This window comes from Podarcis liolepis (assembly GCF_965112155.1).
Source record: "Podarcis liolepis genome assembly, chromosome: 1".
NCBI classification, from domain to species: Eukaryota; Metazoa; Chordata; class Lepidosauria; order Squamata; family Lacertidae; genus Podarcis; species Podarcis liolepis.
Window position 1 is genome coordinate 89,012,417 of NC_139554.1, and position 24,179 is coordinate 89,036,595.

Genomic DNA, 24,179 nt, shown 5'->3' on the forward strand with positions numbered 1-24,179 from the left:
CATGAAAGACACAATCAGTGCAGGAAAAGAAGAGGTAGGATAAGGGAGGTTTGCACAATCATTTTCTCCAAAAGCATAACATGAAAGCACAAGGTGAAGTCAGGCTTCCTAACTTCTGAAAGCAAAGAGTTTCCTGCAGTCATTGAATTGTAATGCTCTTCCCCTCCCCTTCTCTTTCTCTCTCTCCCCTACATACACTTCTTCCTAGTCAGTTAGCAGAATTTCTGCTGGGTTGTGCTGATGCTTTTAGACTACTATGTAAGTTGTAGAATACAATCAGCATTTGAAGTGTGGCCATCAATCTCTTCCCATTAAAAAAAAAATGCTGCCATTGGTCAGCAGAATTTGCCAGTGATAAAGCTAACAAGACCTTTCTGAAATGTAATGATAACCTGTTTTCCCTCCAGGCATCCCAAACAATCAGCTTGCCATTTGTCTCCACTTGTCCTCTGATATAACTCTGGTTGTTTGTCTTGTCATCATGATCAGATTGCTGTTTGGGATTAGGGAGTAAATGGTTTCTGCATTTGTTCTGTATATAGTCTTGTTGGCCAGGTTTTCTTTTCTTTTCTTTTTACTCTAACACAGAAAACAAAACGATATGTTACCCTGGAAAATCTATAGCCTTGTTCAGGCAATTCAAGATTGTATGGAGCAATAAATAGAGTGCATGCAAGGCACGCTGGCCCCACCCCAAAAGTTTGGCCAGCCCTCCTCCCGCATTATCCATCTGCTGTCAATAAATGGGAAGCCTCTTGAATGCATGCAGGCTCCCCCCTGTGAACCAAAATAGCAAGGAGAGTATTGGGGCCACAGTGAGTGGGTAGACCTAGTGAATATGGCTCCCCCTCTCTTTAGTTAATCTTAATTGAGTGTTGGGAATAACACCAAAGGAAGGAAGGAAGGAAGGAAGGAAGGAAGGAAGGAAGGAAGGAAGGACGAAAAGCAACATGAGCAAATTTTGCAACTGTCCCTCAGATAAGCAGCTGAACTCTGGATGAGATGTTCCATTCTAAGACAACTATAGTGCAATACTACTACTACTATTACTGCTACTACTACTGCATTATACTTATTATAATACTTATTATTATTATTACAGCACCATCTGTGTACATGACACTTTACAAATAACTGATTTGAAAGGTTCATGTTGCAAGGAGCCTACAACCTAAAAACAAATATAGGAAAAGACAGGAAAGGGAGGGAAAGGAGACACATAATGATATCAACTGTATGTATTTACTCTTACTGGCAGATTAGTGTTTGAACCAAGTAATCAAAAGCTCCATTGAAAAAAAGTAAGCGTTGAAGAAGCATTTGAAGGAAATAAGGGGAACAATTGTACAGATGGCTTGTGAGAAACAATTTCATGCATAAGGGCAGAGTTTGTTTCATGAGACCCTAGGGGAACTGATAGAGTTGGATGGATGAAAGTAATAGGCAAATAATGTTGGGGATATGGTTTAAGTGCAGAGAGTAAAGGGGGCAAGACCGCAGAGAGTTTGACAAAGGAAACCTATGTACATTTTTAAAGAAAGGGTGTCATGTGGTCAGAACAATGGGAGAGGTCCACAATTTTTGCGTGGAACTGTTGAAAAGAGGTGTAAGCAGATCAAGGTGAGATCATGGGAGACTAGGAAGAAAAAATGTCAGAAGGCTAAAAGGACATTGGTGGTAGTTTTTGCTGAGAGAACAGAGAGGTGAGCTACATTTTTGTAACAGAAGTAATGTGATTCGGTAATGGTCATAATATGGAAGCAAAGGAGAGAAAGGATACAAGCAAGGCTTCATGCCTAATTAACAAAGTGGGTGGTGATGTTGCCAATGGTTGAAGAGAGTGAATAAGAAAATGAAAGCTTGGAAGGAAAGATTATAATTTTGGTGTTGGTCATATTGATCTTGAGATTCCGATGACACATCCATGCAAAAATGTCAGATCAATACTTGTGGTTTCGATCACTGTTCATCTTGATCAATACATTTCAATACATTTCAGATTGGTTGTCTACTGCATAAGTATATAGGGCTTTTTAAGCAACATGACATGACATGATCGGGAGAGGGTGCATCTAATGAAACACATGCTTTGATTTTACCCTTGGTGTTCTAATGAGACACTTAACTCAAAGCCCTGTTCTCCTGGCTTTGCTCCTAAACAAACGGTAACAGCTTGGCAGTCACCCAACTGCTCTTCTAATTAATTCACAATCAGGTTCCCTTTTATTCCCTTGTCCAGCTCATCACTTTTCATTTTCTGTGCACTTGAGATTTAAAGAAAGGAAAAAGCCAGCAGACTCTGAAATATCTCTAGTGGGAGAGACCACACAGTTCCTGCAGTCCATACTAGGGTTATGTCCAGTTTTGTCACAATTGCCATCTAGATATAGAAAAGGTTTTGGGCATGTTATAAAGCAGGGGTGGGGAATATCTTCCAACTACCCCTATCCACTACAACCCTGTGGGCTATTTTGATAGGCGAACAAAGCTGTCAGCCACCTGACAGAACAATGGTGCCCAAAGTAATTCCCCCCCCCCTTTGTAGATGCTGCTTGAGGGGAACAACTTTTGTATTGTTGGCTTGTAAACACCAATCCCAGTCTGCTTTTTGTTAGCATTGATCAGCTATGGGTGCTGAGATCAAGCCCACTTTAGGTAGTGGGTGGCTGCACTATGCAGTTCACCATCAGGAACTCATTTGCAGAGATGATTCCAGAGACTTCTTGTTGGTGCCAATCAGCTGACTTGCGTTGACAGCAAGTCCTGCTTGCCAGGAAGGCATCAGGAGCGTGCTAAGACTCTGATTGTTCCTTGACAGTCATGTCCATACTTGCCCCAAACCTGACATTATGTATGACACCTGTCTAACCCTGAGGAGTAGTTGCAGCAACAGGAGACATCTGCCCCCTGATGTTTTATATACCCTTCCCTGACTTCTCCTGCTCGGAAGTCACTGCTGCTATTCCTGCTTCAAGCTCCTCCTGGTTCTAGGGGACAGTAGGGAGGAGGATGTGGGGAGTGTACTGACCCATCTGCAGGCTGAAAAGCCTCTTCTTCTGCCACATCTAGAGAGTCTTCCTCCATCTCAAACTGACCTCTTTCTCCCCAACCCTGTCCTGGCTCCTGCCTTGCGAGCGGCATCAAACCCCATAAATTGTTGGTCCCTCTCTTGGGTCACTCTCCTGGTCCCCTGCCCCCACCACGGACTTCAGAATTCTGTTAGTCTCTGACAACATCAGACACTTTTTTGGGTGGGAACACCACGGGGTCACCTTAAAAAAAGAGAGAGAGAGGCACTTTAATGCACTAGATATGTCACTAGTCCTGTTCTACCAGGAAACACTGACAGAAAGATTCTAGATGTACTTCCAGCTTGCCTCCGGCCAAAGGACTTACTTCTGCTATTATTGGATGTGTTTTTTTGCAAAGCTTTCCTCAAACCTTTCACCTCCTGCTAATGCTACCAAATATTTGCACTCTGCAGTAATATTCTTTGCTCATCCACAATCCTTCTGCCCTTGTTTCCCCTTCTATTTCCTCTTCTTTGACAACATTAGGCTGTCAGATACAAGACTTTCCTCTTATTTTAGCCCTGAAAGCAACAATAAAGAATATGTGGAGATCAAGAATCATTAGTCCTCTAAAAGTTAAAAAAAAAAAATACCTATCCCTTTAGCATAGCCTGACTGACCTTTTGTAAAAATCCTTCCTTTGAAGAAGGCAAAGAGGAAAGGGAACAGGCAATAGGAGTATGTTGAAGCAGATTATTCTCTGCTGCTCAGCGCAACACAGTCTCTTCACAAAGAAAGCAGGACATAAAAGGATCATATAAAGAGCTGGATCAGGACAATGTAAGCTGACCTGAGACCTGGGGGTATAGAGCAGTATACAAATTTTAATCTTAATCATCAACATCTAGTCCAGCATCCTGTTCTCACAGTGGCCAACCTGATGCCTGCAGGTAACCTGCAAGGAGAGTCTAAGCATGAGAGCCCTCTCCCCTCCTGGGGCTTTCAAGAAACTGGTTTTCAGAAACATTACTGCCTCTAACCATGGAGGCAGGGCATAACTATCATAGCTAGTAGTCAATGATGGCCATAGCCTCTGTGAATTTGTCTAATCCTCTTTTAAAACTGTTCAAGTTGGCTTCCCTACACCCCACACATGCACACTTGGTACAGTGCAGTCTTTCCCTTCCCAAAGAGCCTGTCAACAATGGACCCTGGAGGAGACAAGAACTCAAGACTACTAAGGCATTTTCATAACCTATTTTTCATTGTCTTCAGGAAGCTGTTTTTCCTCCCAGGCCCAGTTTTTAAGAGCTGATGGTGATTGACCCCCCCCCCCGCAGTTTGTACCACTTCCCCTTGTTCAGCTGTCACTTCTGAGTACAGAGCAAAGGTAACTGAAACAATTTCTATGTGCTGAGCTATTCAGAGGGAAACACACATTATTTCATCACTGGCGACAATGGCTCTATTCAGGCGTTCAAGTTGAACATGTATGATCTTAGAGGAGGGAGAGGGTTGCAGACACTTCCACAAGCCTTGCTCACAATATCCTTGCATGTACTAACTCCACTTCAACCGTCTCACATTCAGCAGAATGGATTTTATGTGCATTCAGGTTAACATATTAAGAATCCTCAGTGCAATTTGGAACCTTTTAATTATACAGTGGTACCTCAGGTTAAGTACTTAATTCATTCTGGAGGTCCGTTCTTAACCTGAAACTGTTCTTAAAATGAAGCACCACTTTAGCTAATGGGGCCTCCTGCTGCAGCTGCGCCGCCAGAGCACGATTTCTGTTCTTATCCTGAAGCAAAGTTCTTAACCTGAGGTACTATTTCTGGGTTAGCGGAGTCTGTAACCTGAAGCGTATGTAACCTGAAGCGTATGTAACCCGAGGTACCACTGTACAAGATAAGAGTTAAACTTTCAGATTATTTGATAAGAGTTAAACTTTCATATTGAGACTCCAATACTTTGGCCACCTCATGAGAAGAGAAGACTCCATGGAAAAGACCCTGATGTTGGGAAAGATGGAGGGCACAAGGAGAAGGGGACGACAGAGGACGAGATGGTTGGACGGTGTTCTCGAAGCTACAAACATGAGTCTGACCAAACTGCGGGAGGCAGTGGAAGACAGAAGTGCCTGGCGTGCTCTGGTCCATGGGGTCACGAAGAGTCGGACATGACTAAACGACTAAATAACAACAAAACTTTCATATTATTTGACTTTCATATTTACCCACCTTTCCCCAACTCAGGGCACTCCTAACTAAATGGTATTTCTGTTTTTCCCAGTCTTTGGGACCCTCGAAACTTTCATCTTCATCTGGCATTTTAATGGGCATCTATCTTAAAGCTCCAGCTTCTACAATACGCTTATGCAAATAAAACTTCAGTTGATTGCTTATTAAGAAAACATTTCTTTCTAGAATAAAACTATTTCAGTAACAACTTGCTACGCTGGCATTTTGCTGTGTTTTTAAATAGTCATGACTAGAATATAATAAAAGGCAATCACAGGCACATGTTTCTCCATTATTAAAAATTAATTTAAGGCTGATTCGCCCATCTGCAGCAGAAGAAATTAAGCTTTAAAAATGGTTGTGCTTGCATATATTATAATTCCGCAACATTGTAGGCCATTCTGCACATTGCTAAAAGGGCAAATGAGACAAGCAGCTGTTTCGCGGGTGGCATTACACTGTTTGTCAGAGAGTGGCAGTGACTACAGTTTCCTACTGAGTAGACATCTGGTGACAGGTTCAGTTTGTAGCTATGCAGCGAGTGCAATGGTCTAGCAACAGAGGTTGTAAACAGAGGGAAGTTTACAATGTGGTACCCAGCAGTTCAGTAGAAATGTGGCATTTCTGCCAAATCATAGGAAATACTTACTGTATGTACACCCAAAAACTTCAACCCGCAGGCCAATTTTCCCACTTGGACTCCATTTCAAAGGAATGAAGCGCACAAAACGAGCTTTCACTGAGTGCAGAAACTTATGCTGCATGACACTGTCAGCATTGCTGTTCCCTTGGAAGACCTGCAAAGAAATAGAATTGGTTAAGTTATGGATTTTTTCCTTATTTAAAACATTTATCTACCACCCTTCGCCTTTGGGGGATTTCAGGATAATGTACAAGCCAACATCATATTATATATATATTTTTAAAAATCCAAGGGAGCATATTAAAAACAAAACTAAGGATTACAGCAGATTAAAATTCCTGGGTAAAAAAAGAAATCTTGTGATGTAGCTGCCAGGGGAGAATATTCATGGAGGGTCTTCCACAATACAGACCCTACTAGTAAGTACTGACCAGTCGATATCAGGAAAGGTCCTAGGATATATAACTAAATGGTCAGCCTGTCAGCCCTCAGAAAAGGATGCTTTGATTACTAAGACCCAGCATGGGTTTCTAAAAAATAAGTCATGCTGATACATGTGAAAAGGATCTAGGAATCTCAGTATACCACAAGGTTAACATGAGCCTACAGTGTGACGTGGCAGAAAAATAAGCTAATGCTATTCTAGGCTGCATCAACAGAAGTATTGTGTCCTGATCAAGGGAAGCAATAGTACCACTCTAGTCTGCCTTGGTCACCTGGAGTACTGTCTCCAGTTCTGTGAACCACAATTTAAGAAGGATTTTGACAAGCTGGAACATGTGCAGATAAAAGGTCCAGAAACCAAGCCTTATGAAGAATTGTTGAAGGAGCTGGGTATTTGTAACCTGGAAGAGAGGAGACTGAGAGAAGATATGACAGCTGTCTTCAAACATCTAAAGGGCGGTCACAAGGAAGGTGAGGCTTCAATTTACAAGAAAGGAGATTCTGACTAAACACCAGGAATAACTTTCTGACAGTAAGAACTGTTGTGTGGAATGGAATCACTCAGAATGTGATGAACTCTTCTTCTTTAGAGGTTTTTAAGCAGAGGTTGGATGCTTTTGTTGTGATTTTTACATTGCAGGGCCTTAGATCAGATGACTCTCAGGATCCCTTCCAACTCTACAATTATATGGTTTTGTGATTGCTTCATGTGGAAGTTACATAATATGGCTAGACTACATATTTATCTAAAACTGAAGATGGCAGGTAGATAGACTTATGCCTATGGCAATACTCTCAAGGTAATATATAGCCTTGCCCCACACAATAGTTGTGATCACAAGTCAAAAGCTACTAAAATCTAGGATGCTGTTCATTTAGCTGCGCTTTAACCTGTTAATATCAGAATCCATTAAAAGGGGGTGTGCTGCTGTGTGAAACATTTTTGTCTTTAAAACTGGGATTAATGTGTGTCTGCAGTGATGCTGATAGGACACAGACAATCTCCTCAATTCCTCAACCTTTGGCAAAGCATCTGTAAAAAGCAGAAAGAACATTGTAGCTACACATGAGGGGAGAAAGGTTCCCCTGGAAAAAAAGACTGTCCACTCATCAAGGCATAATAAATTAAGTGGCATCATCAGGCACTGGCTGATGTGTCTATCTCACTTGATAGCACAAGCCCCAGGATGCCAAAGTCATGGCATCTTCACAGAGCTGCACAAGCTGGCTACCATAATGACTATGGCGATTATCTTCCCTCTCACTTTATTAGGCAGGTAATGGGACAGGTCTGAACTGTAAATGGAAGGAAGGAGAGTTGGCACACCAACACGAACGGTGCGTCAACAGACTGGAGGTTAACTGCTTTCCCAGGGAGTTATTTCAAGTGGCTGCTAATGCTTTCTCTCTTGCCAAAGTCACAGAGGTGAGCTGAACCGTAGGAAAAGGAAAGACTAGGGAGGTGCAGATGCCCACATCACAGATGTTTTTTAATTTGCACTGTTGCATTCCTAATGCAAGAAAGTGCAGAGGCATAACTCTGCCCACTGCCTTCCACTGAACAAACAGGCCACTTCACACCCACTAATTGAGGCTGAAATGCTGCACGTGAAAAATGTAATTCCAATGAGATTTAGTGCATATGCAAAATTCTACGATCCATTTGACTATGCTGGGATCATTGACTTTAAGAAGCAGGCCTACCAAACTCTTTGCACCTTGTGGAGTAGTATATTTAGTTTATTACTTTGTATCTTACAGCTATATAACTCTAAGACAAAGCTGGCTACAGGTTCAGGGCTTTAAAGGCAGAATGGTGACACCCTGAGTTCCGAATCACTTTCCCAGCAAAGCTGGATGGATACTGCTAAATATCCTGAGCTTCAGCATAGGTATTGGACAGGGAGGGGTGGGGTGGGGTGGGGTATGGAAAGGCAGGTAGGAAGGATAAATAATTTCTGAGCTCAAATTCTTATTTTTTATTTTTTTAAAAAAAACTAAGTGCCTACAAGGTTTAGAAAAAGTTAAAAAAGAAAAATGCATTTTTTCTTGCAATTCTTGCAATTTCTGCAAAATGAGCCAGTCTGGCTGCTCTGTGTTTATAGTCATTGAGTGAATTCAGAGCTGTGATTGATGATGAGTGGGCACCAGGAATCCTTAGTGCTGACAGTCATGATCTGTCATCTACCTAGGTATAAAAGCCTGGGATTTCTTGGGACTTCTTATCATCCAAGCAAGTCACATTGCTTAATTCTGAACATTGCTGCCTCGCCTTTTTTCACCTCTAGCGTTGCTACAGGCCTATCCCTCTGACACTCAGGCCCTGGTAGGGGCCAGTTTGAAGAGTTCCTAATTTGATCTGACCCTGAAAAGGTGCCTCAACCAGCCATGACGACAATAAGTAGGATGAACAGAGGCAAAGGAGGACACAACTCGTGTAACTTTCATATTTGTGTAGAAGATTTTTCATGATAGCAGGTCAAGATGTTCCCCTTTTTAAAATCAAGCTATTCCTGCTTAAGTTACACTTGCTTTTAAACTTTAGTTTTATCATACAGGATAATCCTAAAAACAGAGGTGGGGAACATCAGGCCCAGGGTCCAATTGTAATCATCCAAGCTTTTCTACCCAGTGGCGTAGCAAGATCAGGTGGTACCTGGGGCAAAAAAAAATCTTGTCCCCCCCCCCCCACACACATTGGGGTTTTTTTATATTTTGCCTGCAAAAATGGTTTGACTTGCTTTCATGGGGGGGGGGGAGCCAGAGTGGTTGAGCTTTTTTGGGGGATATTGCGTGCCTTGCAACAAGGCACGCGGACTCTTTTGGCAGTGGGAAGCCTGTGGATGCCAAAACCACACCATCTCTCACAGACATTGACTGCTGCACAGCATTTTGTCACCCCTCTCAGGGGTGACACCCAGTGCAGCCCGCACCCACCACACTCACCTTGCTCTGCCCCATCTCTACCTTTCCCTTAGGACTCTCTCCAAGCCACACAACTTCTTCAGCCACACTCTCTTTTTCTATGCCCCGTACCTCATTGGCCTCACTTCCCATTCTCCATGGCTGAAATGTGCCCTTGAGCTTTGATATAGACTCTTTCTTCCCTAGATGGAATACAGTGGTGTGGGTGGGTGGGTGGGTGGAATAGCTTACTATACAACAGTAACATTTATAGTCATTGCTCCACCCACATTTGGCTCTGTCCCTGCCAGCATTTGACATGTGGCTCTGAAATCTTACTTGGAAGAGAATGTGTCCTGCATGCTGTTAATAGTCCCCCTCTCTGTGATGTAGGATCCTGGGCCTCTGGCCATTCTACGAAAATGTATGTGAAGCAAGAAAGAGATGTATGGACTGGGGAAAAGATATGGAAATTAAGTATGCCAAAAGCTATGCTCTATCTTCCTGCAGCTATGTTCCTCGCAGCTTTAGGGATAATTCTTGGTCTTTGGAGAATCTGTCAGGAAGCTCGTCCTACACTCGAGTAGGACCCTGGGAATAATGCTCCCTGACATTTATATACATTCTTATAAGACTGTGAGAAAGAACCTGCCAAATTATCTAATCTACACTAAAATGAAAATAGTCTCCTTCCTCCTACCCAAATTCTGTCAAAAATATCATGCAATACAGATAATGTAATTAAAACCACAACCCACCACTAAATAGCATTGGATAACAAGCTTAGTATATCTTTTAAAAAAACACAAAAAACTTTGTTGTTTGGAAAGCTTGCCAAATATATGTAGCTGTTAAATTAGTTAATTAGGTTGTTTATTTGGAGCCATACATATAGGTCTGGCCATTTTAAAAACGTAAGCAGAGAAAATGGAGTATTTTCCCCAGTTGACAAGGTTACACTAAGATACTACCCTCCATCTCAATGTGTTTTGATTACATGATTCACTCAAGCAGAAACACCCATTATGAGCTGCTAAATAACACAAGTTCTCTGCTTCAAATCCCAAGCAAAATACTAACAATATAAGTTTTTGCTGCAAAGCAAATTCCCTTTAGCACCACCAAAGTTTGTAATACTCATATGAAATAATTATTTTTTTATTCGTTATGATACCCAGGCATCAATTGCATGACCACAAATTTAGACTGAAATTCCAGAGTGTACTTTGCTAGAAGTAAACTGTATTGAAATCACTGGAACATGGTTTCAAGCAATCATGGCTCAGAGCATTTTATGTGATCTCAGAACGCAACTCAGATTAAGCAGAATATTCTACCTTGATTTGGTGGCCCATACAACTAGGCTTCTCAGCTGGCTTCAACTCTTACTTTGAGTTTACAAACTAGCAGGGCAGGTGCTTAGCTGGAGACAGACATTCATCCTTTGCTTAGTAGTCAAGCATCTGCTTTGAATACAGAGAGTTCAGGTTCAATCCCTGACATCTTCAGGTAGAGTGGGTAAGGTCTGCTGTCTGAGACCCCGGAAAGCCACTGTCAACACTACTGAGCTAAATAGATTGACCAATGGTCTGACTTGGTTTAAAACAGCTTCCTATATTAAAGGACTGGAATCAGGCTATTCTCAATCTAGGTCTGGCCTATTATAATACATTAACACCACATTCACCTTTACTAGCAACATTTGTGCCATCAGCGCCTTAAGAATGGTCAGAGCACACAAACAATATTTAGGGGGATCACTCAATCAAGCCATAGGTTCAGTGACCACGTGAAGATACTCAGCACATTCTTTGGATACTGCTTACCCCAGGATCTTCCAGAAGGACTCTTAAGTTCATTCATAGGTACTCTCAAAGGGTGCCTTACACAGTTGCAAAAAACATGATATCAGTAGCATAGCTAGTATGTTAGTGGGGCTGGTGGTGGAACACTATCAGGAACCCCTTAACACATTTTTGGGAGCTAAGAGGCTATTTGAGTGCCCCCCAACTTATTGTTACATTGTGTAAACAAGACAAGGCAGGTCTTTGTCCATACATAAACCTTGTGTGAGCCAATTTTATTCTTAAGAATGCGGTGAATATGTTTAGTGTCTAGCAGTGGGGAGCAATGCTTAAAGCATTTGCATATTAGTCTCATCAGTAAGAGGTTAACCAGCTACCACTGCATTTCTTATTCCTATACTTTTAAATTAATTGGCCAGCTTTGTCCAATGAGATGACCCCAGGGAGATCTCTCTTATTCCACACTATAGTGAATTCAAATGAGAAAAAAATATGATTTCATTATCTTACTGCATTTCACAGGTAACAGTATGATAGCACCTCTAGTCAGACCTCTAAAGTAACACCATAGCAGTGAATATGGGGTAGAAGGGTCAATTTCCCTCAGGAGAATCCATCTCTACTTAATGAGCTAAAATCCTTGGCATTCCAAGTTCTCTTTAAGAAAAGTGAATTATAATGAAGTGCTTATGAAATATTTTGACCCCAGAAGAAATCTCATTTTCACCTTATATATGTTCATGGGAGGGGGGCAATAAGAAGGTGTGTTTTGGACTTCCATGGGCGGGGGTACATCCAAAGACCCCTCTGTTCATTCCCACCACCTTCCTCTTCCTTTGCACAAGTGGCCACAGCCACTGGGATGTTCAATTCCCATCTTATATTAGCGATTAAGTCAGTGTTACTGCACACTCTTCATCACCCCCAAGAATGACAAAGATGCCTCTCTCTCTGTGCGTTAAGGCAGCCTTCCTGGATTCACAGACAATACCCCACAACAGTGAGCCCGTAGTCCCACTCAAGAGCACCTTGGTACAGAATGAATAGTCCAGCAGTTTATTCTGGCAACTTTACGTCAACCTTCTTGCAGGAGTTTAAAATATATTGTTCTTCCCTTCCAGAAACATCCTGCCTCCCTGGGTGTTGAGGCGACAGAGTCCACTCAATAAGGTCTAAGTCCCAGACAGTGCTTATGCAGCCTTTCAGGGACTCAGGAGGACTTCCTGTTACACGGGAGGGAACTGCCACATGGATGAGCCTGAGTTGGAAGTTCTTTGTGTTATAACAAATACCATAAGCAATAAAATCCTGTGTTAAGTACATTGCATGGTATTAAAGACTGAAGTACTCCTATTTAAGATGGCATGTGGGCACATTTTCTTCTCCAGACTCTTTCCCTCTTGAATTATTTTAAGCTTTGTTGCTTCCTTCCATCTGCACAGTTTTAATTACGTAACCACCAGGCATCAACACAAAACCTTGCAAGGTGCCTATTGATGCCTGTCAATAGCTGAATTTTTAACAACAGGAAGCTGTGTAGAAGTTTTCAGACAATCTTTTTAAAATGAGAAATGTCCGTTTCTCATTATGCTCCTAAGCGTAAGTGAGAGTGGGAGACATGTGAAGTGGGATCTACAAATGACATTTGGCTAACGGAAAAAAGAGAAGCAGGTATAACACAACACTTTCAAGAGGCGTTAGAAAAGCTGTCTTCAGCATTTCCACAGGTAATAATCTCAGCAAAAGCTCCCCTGAAATATGGCTGTGTGGATATTACCTCTTTAAGATGGTTGTATTTTACTGTGTAAACCAAGAGAGACTCTCAGTTGGAGCTGAGTTTACAGAATAAGCAGTCACTTACATGCTTTCTTTCCATACAATACTTATAACTTGTTTTAATAGTTATAAATCATTGTAAATAGGTTTTAGATATTGACAAGTCGGACCACCAACAAAATGCTGCTGTATACCCCCCCCCCCACACACAAAAACCTTGTGCTCAGTTCCTCTTTACTCTGGATGCCAGGATTAGAAACTCTCCCCCTTCAGTTGGGAAGAGAGAAGAGGTGCAAAAAGCTTGCCTCTGTGAGTGAGTGTGGTGGTGGGGGGTGATATAGGTTCTTTTCAGCACACAGATAGGGTTCCTGGTGAGGTAACGTATGTACACTGTTTTGTTGTCCCCACAGTAGCCATTTTGTGCTATACCCCATACCCATGACGGCAATTTTATGACTGGTGCCCACATAACTTTCACAATATTCCGAATGTACCCACTGGCCCCAAAAGGTTGATGACTCCTGGGGCTGAAGCAAGCTGATTCTCTCTCTTTCCTTCATTTTATTCCCCACCACCACCACCACTCACAATCATGTGGCTTCTAGTTACCACTGGGAATACTAAGTCCTCGTTGGATAGTTGTTTTTGAGGTGGCTGGCCCTTTTTAGCTTTTAAAAGATATTTCAAACTTCTAGAAGTGTCAGGGATCCCCTGAACATTCTGATAACGGCCTCTTGTTTTGGTTCAGTTCCGGCTGGTTATTCAGAGTAGATAGATCCAAAGATCCATTAATTTTAATAGGTCTAATCTGGGTAAAACTTAGTTGAAGACCATTCTAAGTTTGTTTTTAGAATGAGAGTGTTACAAATGTTTGCTTTCTGCAAGTTGTTTTCGACAACTTGGATCCTGAGATCCAAGGATCTTGGGTCCTTAGCAAAATATGATGGCATGGCATTATCAAATGGATAGCTGATGTAAGTCCAACACAGGTTAGAGTAATTGCACTGAGGAAAGTTGGAATGGAGAAAAAGTTTGCAGGAGAAATACTGTCAAATGAAACCAGCTGGGACAGCTCAGTCGTCCAGTACTCTTCACTGTATTCAAATATCCAGTAGATAACTGAAAAAGATTTAGATTAGAATTTGATCTCTTTATGAAACCAAGTGTAGCTACAAAGGTAGAAAGGGAGATTATGTGTCTTTTTTCAAAGTGTTAAAATTATGCATGGTGTAGAGAAAGCAGATAAATAACAGTTTTTCTCCATCTCTCATTACACTAAAGATTAATACTAATGGATCTATGACATTGTTGCACTGTGATTCCACCGTAACGATGACCCCAACTTGACAACCGCTGATGCAAAGCTAAAAATAAAGGAGAAGGGTAGATTGCAAACATGAGTTTTCTCACAATCTCCTATAGGCATGAGACCACAGGACTCCACTGACTAACACTCCTAATGAAACTCAGCACCACTGCTGCTACTTAAGGCAGCACACACAACCTGCAAAGACAAGGCACACTATCCAGGTAATCAAGGAGGACCAGTGACCGTGCCCATTTTATTAATTGATTTATATACCACTTTTCATATTAAAAAATTGTACCCTCCTTTGAGCCCCAGCCAATCAAACCTCACTAGGTCATGCTACTGTTGGGAGCAAGTCACTGGTAGATCACACTGACCTGGACAGATTATAAGGGGAAAGGCAGTCTCAGAGATAACCCAATCCCAAACTCTCTAGAGATTTATAGGTCTAAAAACCAACACCTTAACCTTGACTAATCAGCAGCCGTTGCAGATCCTCACCACTAGCAATATGCGGGTGTGTAGGAAGCCCCACATAGCTGCATCATCCTGCACTATCAGTGGCTTCTAGTCATCCAATTATAAAATTGCCTACAATAGCTTGGCCAGAGCTGGAAGTACGTTCTCCTTGTCACTTAGGTCACTAGAGCTTCCATTGACAAAGATAGACCCAAGAGCACACAAACTTGCCTTTTGAGAGAGAGTGCAACCACATTCTGAATTCCCTGTTCCCAGACCCAGGAATTTCCCACTCACTGTGCCTGTCTTATCAGGATTCAACTTCAGTTTATTTTGCACCCCTTTGCACAGGCAACTCAAGGAGCTAGCCTTGGTTTGTAAGTCTGAGCAAAGGAGCTATGCTTCTCCATTATTCCTGTTTTACGCAGAGGACCTATTTTTTGTAGTTACCGTACTTGATAAATAAAATCACAATTAATAGTCTCTTCCTATTCAACTAGTTGTTGATGATAACATGGATGCTGCTTTTGTCACTGAAGGGGACAATTTTGTTATGTTATTAAATTGCCATGCATCAAACAAGGATTCACACCTAGAATCCATTTGATGCTGTGCTTTTCTCAAGACTCCTAAACTTCCATCACCCACAGCCATCTCTTAGCATTTAAATCAATATGTTTTCTGTTCTCTCTCTGCCCCTCCCCCAAATCTCTCTCCCCTGTACTTAAAACTAACAAGTGATAGTGCTTGACTTTCAGGAGGGAGAGTGGGGAAGTGTGATTTTTAACAGGATGCAGATTTCTATTTTGAGCTTCCCCCACCCCCGCCAATTTGAAGGGAAGCCAAAGCAAACCTTACGAATGCAGAATGATTCACTAGGGATCTTTACAACAAGAACAACATGATGCAGACAAGCTGGGGTGGGGAACTTCCAGTCTGTGGGCCAGGTATTTTCAGGGAAGCCACATCCTCCCGCCCTTTATCTGATGCCATACATGATATTGGGCTGAGCAAATAAGGGCAGGGCTTTAAAGGAACAACCAGGAGCTGAAAGTGGACTCCTGGTTATTCATATGCTGTAGCAACACACACTGTTAGCTGCCCATCAGCTGATAGGCAGTAGGAGTGTGCCTTGCTCAAAGAGGGGGGAAATGGGTCCCATTGAATGGAAAGTGCTTCTCCCTCCCACCTCTGCTTTTTTAAGCTGACCATGTGTCTCCCTTCTACCACCAACAAAGGAGATAGGAGCCCCCCCCCCCACAGCCTGTGGAATGCTTGCAAAACCTTTTGCTACCTTCCCTGTGCTTTCCTTTGCTCCTCTGACACTGGGGAGGCTCACAAAACCCCTTCCAATCTGCAACACAGGAAAGTTGAAAGGGAGGTTGCAGGGCAGGCATGGGGTTGGTTGATTTTCTGTTCCCCCTTCACCATCCCCCTGTCACCACCACCGTTGCTGTTGTTAATGGAGGAATCCAAGGGTTCCCTTGGGCAAAAAAACAAAGACACCAACCAGGACAATTTGGAGCAAAACAGCAGCCTGTAGGCTTGGCCTTTATTGGAAACTGTCGCGACAGGACTCCCACCCACAACAAGATGAAGCAAAATGGAAGCCCCGAACAAAAGAAGACCCCAACTTTTATTAGCTACTAATCCCCCAAACTACATCACAACTACATCACAACTACATCATTGATACATCACAAAAAGGAGGGGGGGGAGTTGAGGAGGTAACTCAAGTATCTTGTCACCTGGCTGGTTCCTCCTTTCCTCCCTCCCTATGAGTCACTTCCAGGAGACAAAAGGGGGTTGGCAGTTTCCTGCCCCCAGAGGGAAGATCCGATCATTGTCCTTTGTTCCAGTCTGTGTTGAATCCACTCCCATATGCAAGTCCGTTGTGCCCTTGATGGTCTTCTGTCTGGGACCATCAAGGTTGCAATGGCAACTGGGCAGCTGTCCTGTATCAAACCATCCCCTTTGATAGTCCTTCCTTCATGGAGCAAAATAAAAGTGGACCGGTGTAAATCCGATGTATGGTTGATTTACTATGAATTTATAACAGAAACGTCACGTATATCGTGTGTGTGTGTGTGAATGATGGGGGGGGGGGGTCCTGCAACACTGTCAGAAAGAAGAGAAAGAAACCAACGTTTTAAAATGATCAGGAGGGACACCAAATGCAGGATTGCCAGCTAGCCACATTTTGACATACGCAAAGAAATACATTTTGCCATCTAAAAATGGAGCCTGCAAGATCCTCTAAAGTTGCCTATCTGTCCCGCTACTGAAGGGTGCATAACAGAGTCTTCCTAAGATGGCAATGCTGAACTATTCTACAGAGTGCATACAGATTTGTGAAGTGGGAAGTGACATATGGTATAATTTGGAAGGGCTTGCTGGAAGGCAGTTAAATTGTGAGCTAGTGAGAGATAGAGGAGTTGGGGATCTTTCATCAATGCCAGGCTGACAGCTTTGTAGGCAAAGTGGCCCCACTGAGAAGCAAAACTATCTCTGCATACTCAGCTGAACCCAGATGTTTACAGAACTACAAAAAAATTAAAAGGTGCCCACAAAAATCTGTGCATGTATATACCCATGTGGCAGAGGAAAGTAAGCTGCAGGGAGGAGTCAGTCAAGCACCCCTCCCCCTGAATGAACCTGGAGATTACCAGAGTGTGTGTGTCCATGGCTTGGCTCTCCCTGTCCATAACTGGTGAACCAACCAAAGGAAAGCATAGGCGCTCCTGCCACAGAGACCACTTCTTTCATCAAAAATTATATTTGTTCTTAATGGACCCCCTCTCAATATCTGTTGCAAGATGGGAGATGGAGGAGATCATTAAGCAAGGACAAGAGGGGGAGACAAAAGTAGCAGAATAAACAACAGAACACCGGGGGGGGGGTGGAGTAGAAGATCAGATCCAGCAGCACATTATGGACACAGCTCAGCATGTTGTTATAGATCTCACTTGCACAGACTAATAGTGTTACTCAGGGAGTCAAGAACAAAACTCTGCCACACAAAAGTAAGGTAAAGGCTTCCTCAGCTATAGGTTTAGCCAGTGCACTGCATTTCATCTGAAGATCATAGGGTGGCTTCCAACACAAATTACAAAATGTGAACACAAAAGACATAGGAAAAACAAAAACAAACCAATAACTGCCCCCACAAGCACATTTAAAAGGACATAGAACGTTTATCAGCCCAAGGCCTGGTTAAAAAGAATCATTTTCCCTTGGCACCTCAAGATATGCAATGAAGGTGCCAAGCAAGCCTTCCTGGGGAAAGCATTCCACAAAGGTGGAGCCACCATAGAAAAGGCCTGTTTTCATATTGCCACCCTCCAGACCTCTCTGATGTTGATTGCTTTCCGCTTCCCTTCCCATTTTGTTTTTCATTTATATCTTGTCTATCAGATTGTGAACCTTATCTTTTAATGAATATGCAGAGCACAGATATTTCTAGGTGCTGATTAATTATGGCCACTCCCCACATCAAATGGGGGGCATACTTTGTGTGGACGTGCACAGCACCCCTGATCCTACACGGCTGCTAACAGTATTGCCTGGCATGCCCGTCCCCGGCTGGGTACCTGGAGGTTCCCACCCAACCTTGGACCAATCCCAGTGGGGAGGCATTGCCAGGGGAGTTGGCCAGGTAGGGGGTGGGACTTCCCACACAATAGATGGTGGAACTTACCTGGGGGATCACAGTTGACTCCATAGCTTCTCCCACCCCACCCTCCCTCAGTTAAGCTTTCCTTTGCAGGTTAACTTCTTCACAGGTGGGCTGGTGCTGCTATGTATTGGTCACTGTTAAAGGGCCGGAAAGGAATTTTCCTGCATTGACAGGTTTTACCTTCCCCGTAGCAAAACATCACGACTTTGGCAGTTTCAGGCCTTGGGTGGAATCCTTTAGTCTTTCTTCCCTAAAATGGGGAAGGGGGACCATGAAGCGGTGACCCACGCGCCCCCCCCCCCCCCCGTGGTGGCAATCCCAGGGTTCCCCGTTAAAGGGGTTGTTCTGAGGGGAGTCATTGGCCATACGCCGAGAGGCTGTCATTGGTATCCCCCGCGTTGCAGTGAATTGGGGGGTGGGCTCTCTGTTTAAATAGACGTTCTCCAGAGCCAGTCCAATCCCCACTCAATCTGGATAACCCTGATGTTCCCCAGATCCCCGCCTGGGGACTGGGAGGGATAAACGCCCAAGGCCTAAGCCAAGGTCTCCCTACACCTGAATCTTAAATAAAGTTGTGGCCAATTTTCATCCATAACACAGTTTCGTGTGTCTTTATTCCATGCGGGAGCCAGCCTTTGGTTGGGGGGGTCTCCGCCTGTCCGCGCAATGATAATAACAGTAATACTAATAACAGTGCATTTAAAAATAATAATGATAATATTGCAAACTGATCAATGCCAACCCAAAATACAGTCATTTTTGCTCTCCCCCATCACAATTCCCTTGGCACCCACCTAATTTAATTGAAAAGCACATTGATTCTTTTCAGGCACACAGACTGACATGACCTTAAAACTGAAGCGTGGCTCATTATATGGTAACAATTGTTCTTGATACAGTTTTTTCTCTTCACCACCCACATTCACAGCAGCACAAAGAACGATCTGGGCCCAGTACTTTGCATCCAGACCATTGTGCTTTCCCCCTTATTAATTTGACACAGACAGCAAACTTCCTCAGGCTGCAATTGTTAACTCTCTCTCTGACATTTGTGGTTACAGATGCACGCAGTCAGAGAAATGGCACTGCAATTAAATAACTACTAACCAATGCAAACACATGATATAACACCAGGCTATGATGCAAATGTTCTTGGTTTCTATTTTAATAAGACTAGTGACACTGCCGGTTAACAATGAAGGCAATAGGCACATTATAAGCTGGCAGGCAGACATTAGGTAACACAGAATTCACAGCCTAGGTCTCTGTAATGAATGCGCTAAAGGAAAGCATCTGAAGTGTACTCTTCTTAATATGCTTTGTCTCTTTTTCACTTGAAAGCTGCTAGAAGGAAGCCAGATTAGTTTACAGGGTTCTCCCCCTCCTCCCGTAATATGGAATAGTAGGCTTGGGGGTGTAATTTACTTGCTCCTGAAATAAATAGCAACATAGGTACAGTTCTTAAGGTGGTATAGTCACATAGAGTGCCTATTCAACACACCAGCAGAGTGTGCCAATGGAACAGAAATACACCAGACAGTTCTAGGTTTACTTGCACTGTAATGCAGTTGCACTGCTTATAAATTACATACGGTTGTAACATACAGACCTTCTAGGAGCATATAGTCTCCTGGCAATGTTTGAACACATACTAGGCTCAGGGCAAGGGCCAGGAGCAAACTTGCTTCAAATTGTATTTATACTTTAGATTGTGCTGAGTCACTCTTGCATGCTTAACTAGCTGCAGGTGCAGGACAAACACACCCCAAATTAAGCAGCACACCTAGCTTAACCCTTTCTTGTCTCCCCCCTTGCATACATAAACCCTTACACACTAACATACAGTGGTACCTCGGTTCTCGAGCGGCTTAGTTGTCAAACAAATCGGCTCCTGAACACCGCAAACTCGGAAGTAAGTGTTCTGGTTTGCAAACGTTTTTCGGAAGGTGAACGTCCGACGTGGCTTCCACTTGAGTGCAGGAAGCTGCTGCAGCCAATTGAAAGCTGTGCCTTGGTTTTTGAATGGTTTTGGGAGTCAAATGGACTCCCAGAACTGATTAAGTTCGAGAACCAAGGTACCACTGTATTTGTCATAGGGCAGTTGGTGGCCCTGTGTGGGGAGGGGATAGTCTAGTTGGAACAGAATTAATATACTGCTATTATATTGGCTACAGCAGAGAGGACACCATAAACAAACAAACAAACAAACAAACAAGCAAACAAACGGACAAACTTTGCTGTCTCTACCTCGCCACCCTGCTGCCTGGGAGTCGTTCAAGGAGGGGCTAAAATTTATGGACCTATGCCAGCCGACCAGAGGTTCCACACCACTCCTATAGACTGCAAGGAGGCCATCCCCCTTCTGGTTGTGTGTGCCAGGGGCACTGATATCAATCTGATGTGCCCACCAGCTCCTGATCCTCTTCCAGGTTCTCTGCCAGTCTGGTTCTACACACTGTCATGTTACCTGTGGAATTTTAAAGGATTTCAGTGTAGGATGGCAAAAACATTCTGAGAGATGCTAGAGGTAGATAAAGCCATAGATGAACACTCAGATTATCCTGGCCTCTGCAGCATAGATTGTTTAATAGAATGGGGCAGTGCAGCACTTTTAAAACCTTAACCGCTCTGGCTATAAAATACAACTCCACTGGGCTTTTCTTTTAGAAGAGTTATGACAAGTGTGATCAATAAGGCTTGTTAGCATATGGTGTGAAAGGGTCCAGAGGACTCCTTCAACTCCCTGGGTGCATCATTTGAAAGGGCAATAGGGATATATCACTGCACCGTGCAAGACAATAATTCCATTCAAAGTCCCAGGTTCCGAATGTTTCATATGAAAACATTAAATATTGTCAGAAATTCTCTGTCTTTCCATTGTAATGTTGGTCTTCACAACAGGACATAAATTCAGCACTGATTTAAAACTGATATAAAACTGCAAGATGTTTCAATGAATTGTTGCCATTCATTAATCACCTATCCATATGTTTTTGTTGACTGGAACATATAATGGCCTAGCATACTCGAAAGCAGAGGCTTCTGAGATCTGATATTTTCAGTTTAGACATTAAGGGCTGCTCTTCACTAGAGCACTCTTCACATGATCATTGTGTGGCCAGCTTCCATGCACAGGGATCATACACGCAGCTTGCATGCAAAGGGACAGGAGTGGGACTTTCCATCCCACTTCAATGTTCAAAACTCCCACTGTTCTAGGCACATTTTGTGACAGGGAATTTCATTAGCACAAGCAGTTTCTGAGCTCTGGGCGCAGTACTGCGCCTAAGATTTCAGACTAAAACTGCAGAGTAGAAGGAAAGGATGACCTTTTTCTGCCTCCCCACTTCCAGCTACTCTATGAAGACAGGAGAAGAGACCTTCTTAAAAATATTAGAAGCGTGGCCAGGAGAAGGACTAGACTGGGCACCCCCAAACTCACCTCTCCAGATGTTTTGGGAATACAGTTCCCATCATCCCTGACCATTGGTCCTGTTAACTAGGGATAATGAGAGTTTTAGTCCCAAAACATCTGGAGGGCCAAGTCTGGGGATACCTGGACTAGACCATGTGAAAAATGAATATAATATTTTAGCTGCAGTTCATTCATTTCCAGCATTGTATTTTTGTTATAAAAAAGTGCACCTAGGCATTCCATTGTTACACCCATAACCTAGGTTTAAGGTGCCATTTAGCTCCTAGCTTTCATATCTCAGTTTCTAACACTTTCCCACTTCCAATTCAATGCCCATATGAAAAGCCATATTTACATGCACAGAGGAACCTAGGACAATCCTTGGGTAGCAGCCTAACCTTTCTTGTGTGTGCTCATTATGTCTAAGACTATATGTTGTGGAATACATTGTATACACATCTTAAATACTTAACGTAGAATCTATGGGACTCAAGGGTCATCTAGCAACGCCCCCATGTCAACTTGGATAGCTCAGTTGGTTAGAGTATGGTGCTGATAATGCCAAGTTTGCAGGATTGATCCCTGTGTGGGACAGCTGCATATTCCTGCACTGCAAGGACAGATAGATAGACTAGATAGAACTCAGGGTGGCTTCCAGCTCTACAATTCTAGGTAAAGTTGCACTACCTTTGGACCTTGCTTTGTGTTTCCTTTCCATGTAGAAATCCCTTTCCACATGGATCCCAGCCAGCATTTTCTAAATATCACCTGGCAATTGGCGGAAGCGACCTAGTGTTAACAAAAACTCTGGATGACTTGTTAAAGTAATCAGCAACCCTCCTGTTGCAACATTCCCCCAGCCTCCAAATCCATGCAGATTAGGAGTGGAAACTGTACCCAGACCACCAATCAGCAATCTCTGAATCATATACCTATGAACCAATCACTAAATTGCCTCTGTTGATCTCATGGAGGCTGTTACAGTAAAGTCTGCCAATCCTGAAGGTAACAAACAAAACAGCACCTGCAATGTCCAATTGAGTGCAAATGGACGGGGCCACATTCACTCAGCATGTGGGTAAAACAACAAACTGACCTATGCACAAACATTTTAAGAACCATAAATCCACAAGATTGGCAATCAATCAATCAATCAATCAATCAATGGAACTACTGGTTGCAAAACACTTTAATTTAGATAATAACAGTCCATCTGATTGAACAATTATTGCAATAAATATGCAATCTGATCCAAGAACATTGGTAACAAGAAAAACCATCTATTTTATTGATTTATCTGGTTATAAAAGTATTAGATACTGCTAATTTGTACAATACAACATGACAGTGTACGACAATATATACAATAAAACATCATTAAAACAGTACAAAACAGTCTGCATATATACTACAGAAGATACAACACATCTAAATATTCCCTCCTCACTGGACCATTTGATTCACATCAGAGCAGCTAAAGAAGGTGGAAGCCTGAAGAATATATACGTTTTCTTTTTCAAATATATCTCTGTTTTATTAGTCAATGCAATAAATGTTTAGTTTTAGTGGTTAACAGCATCCTTCCAAGATCTAGAGCAAACATGCCTGAAGTGCTGTTTGATGCTCTCTCTCTCTCTCTCTCTCTCTCTCTCTCTGTGTGTGTGTGTGTGTGTGTGAGAGAGAGAGAGAGAGAGAGAGAGAGAGAGAGAGAGAGAGAGAGAAACAGAAACATTATTGTAATGCCCTGGAAGATATCTGTCATAAAGACGTTGCAGATGTTCCTTGTATGCTTGACACCACAAAAATAATGCATCTGTTAACACACAGCTTCTTTTATGTCCCATAAAGATACATTTTGCAGTCCTCTTTTCTGTCCTATGTCCTTACACCTCCAAGGCATGAATATGGGGAAGCAATAACCAAAGCTGCCTTCAGACCCTGTTTGAACTTCATTCATTTAAAGCAGGGATGGGAAACCTCCAGCTCATGAGCCAAACTAGCCTCACCAAGTTTTCTAATTAGACCTGTGAGGCAATATTTTCCTGACAGGCCTGTAAGAACTGCTGCAGCTGCTACCACCCAGGAAGGCTCCCCTGCTCAGTGCCTGAGGGCCCCAGTCCTGCCACTCACCACCTGGCCCAGGGCAGGGCCTGATGGGCTCTATAAAAGACTGCTGCCACTGATGCTGCTGCTGGGCAGAGAGGGCTCCATTTTGTTTTGTTTTTTTGTTTAAATTGCTGTTATTTTTTACCTATGTCATTTTAAACTGATACTAATGCTGTATTCTTAGTTTTAGATTTGATTTATGTGGAAATTGTTTCCCATTTGGTTGTTTTTTTATGTGGTTTATTTATTGTTTATGACTTTTGTAACTATGTAAATCTTGTTATGCTGTAAACCGTCTTGAGCATTGTTTTTTAACTGTGGAAAGGCGGCATACAAATAAAAAATGATGATGATGATGCCACAGCCACCTGCCCCACAGGTGTTGACA

The 24,179-nt window shown here is 42.8% G+C and overlaps 1 protein-coding gene across 3 annotated transcripts in view; it reads right to left on the reverse strand.

Moving 5' to 3' along the window:
* Nucleotides 1–24,179, reverse strand: part of CNTNAP5 (contactin associated protein family member 5) — a 317,753-nt gene that overhangs the window by 188,792 nt on the left and 104,782 nt on the right. For all 3 annotated transcript variants that reach the window (XR_014522322.1, XM_083488630.1, XM_083488631.1), the window contains one exon: nucleotides 5,904–6,051. Coding sequence is in view for 2 of the 3 variants with exons in the window: in XM_083488630.1 (XP_083344756.1) it covers nucleotides 5,904–6,051 (148 nt within the window). In the remaining variant the exon portion in view is untranslated. The remainder of the gene's footprint in view (nucleotides 1–5,903; nucleotides 6,052–24,179) is intronic.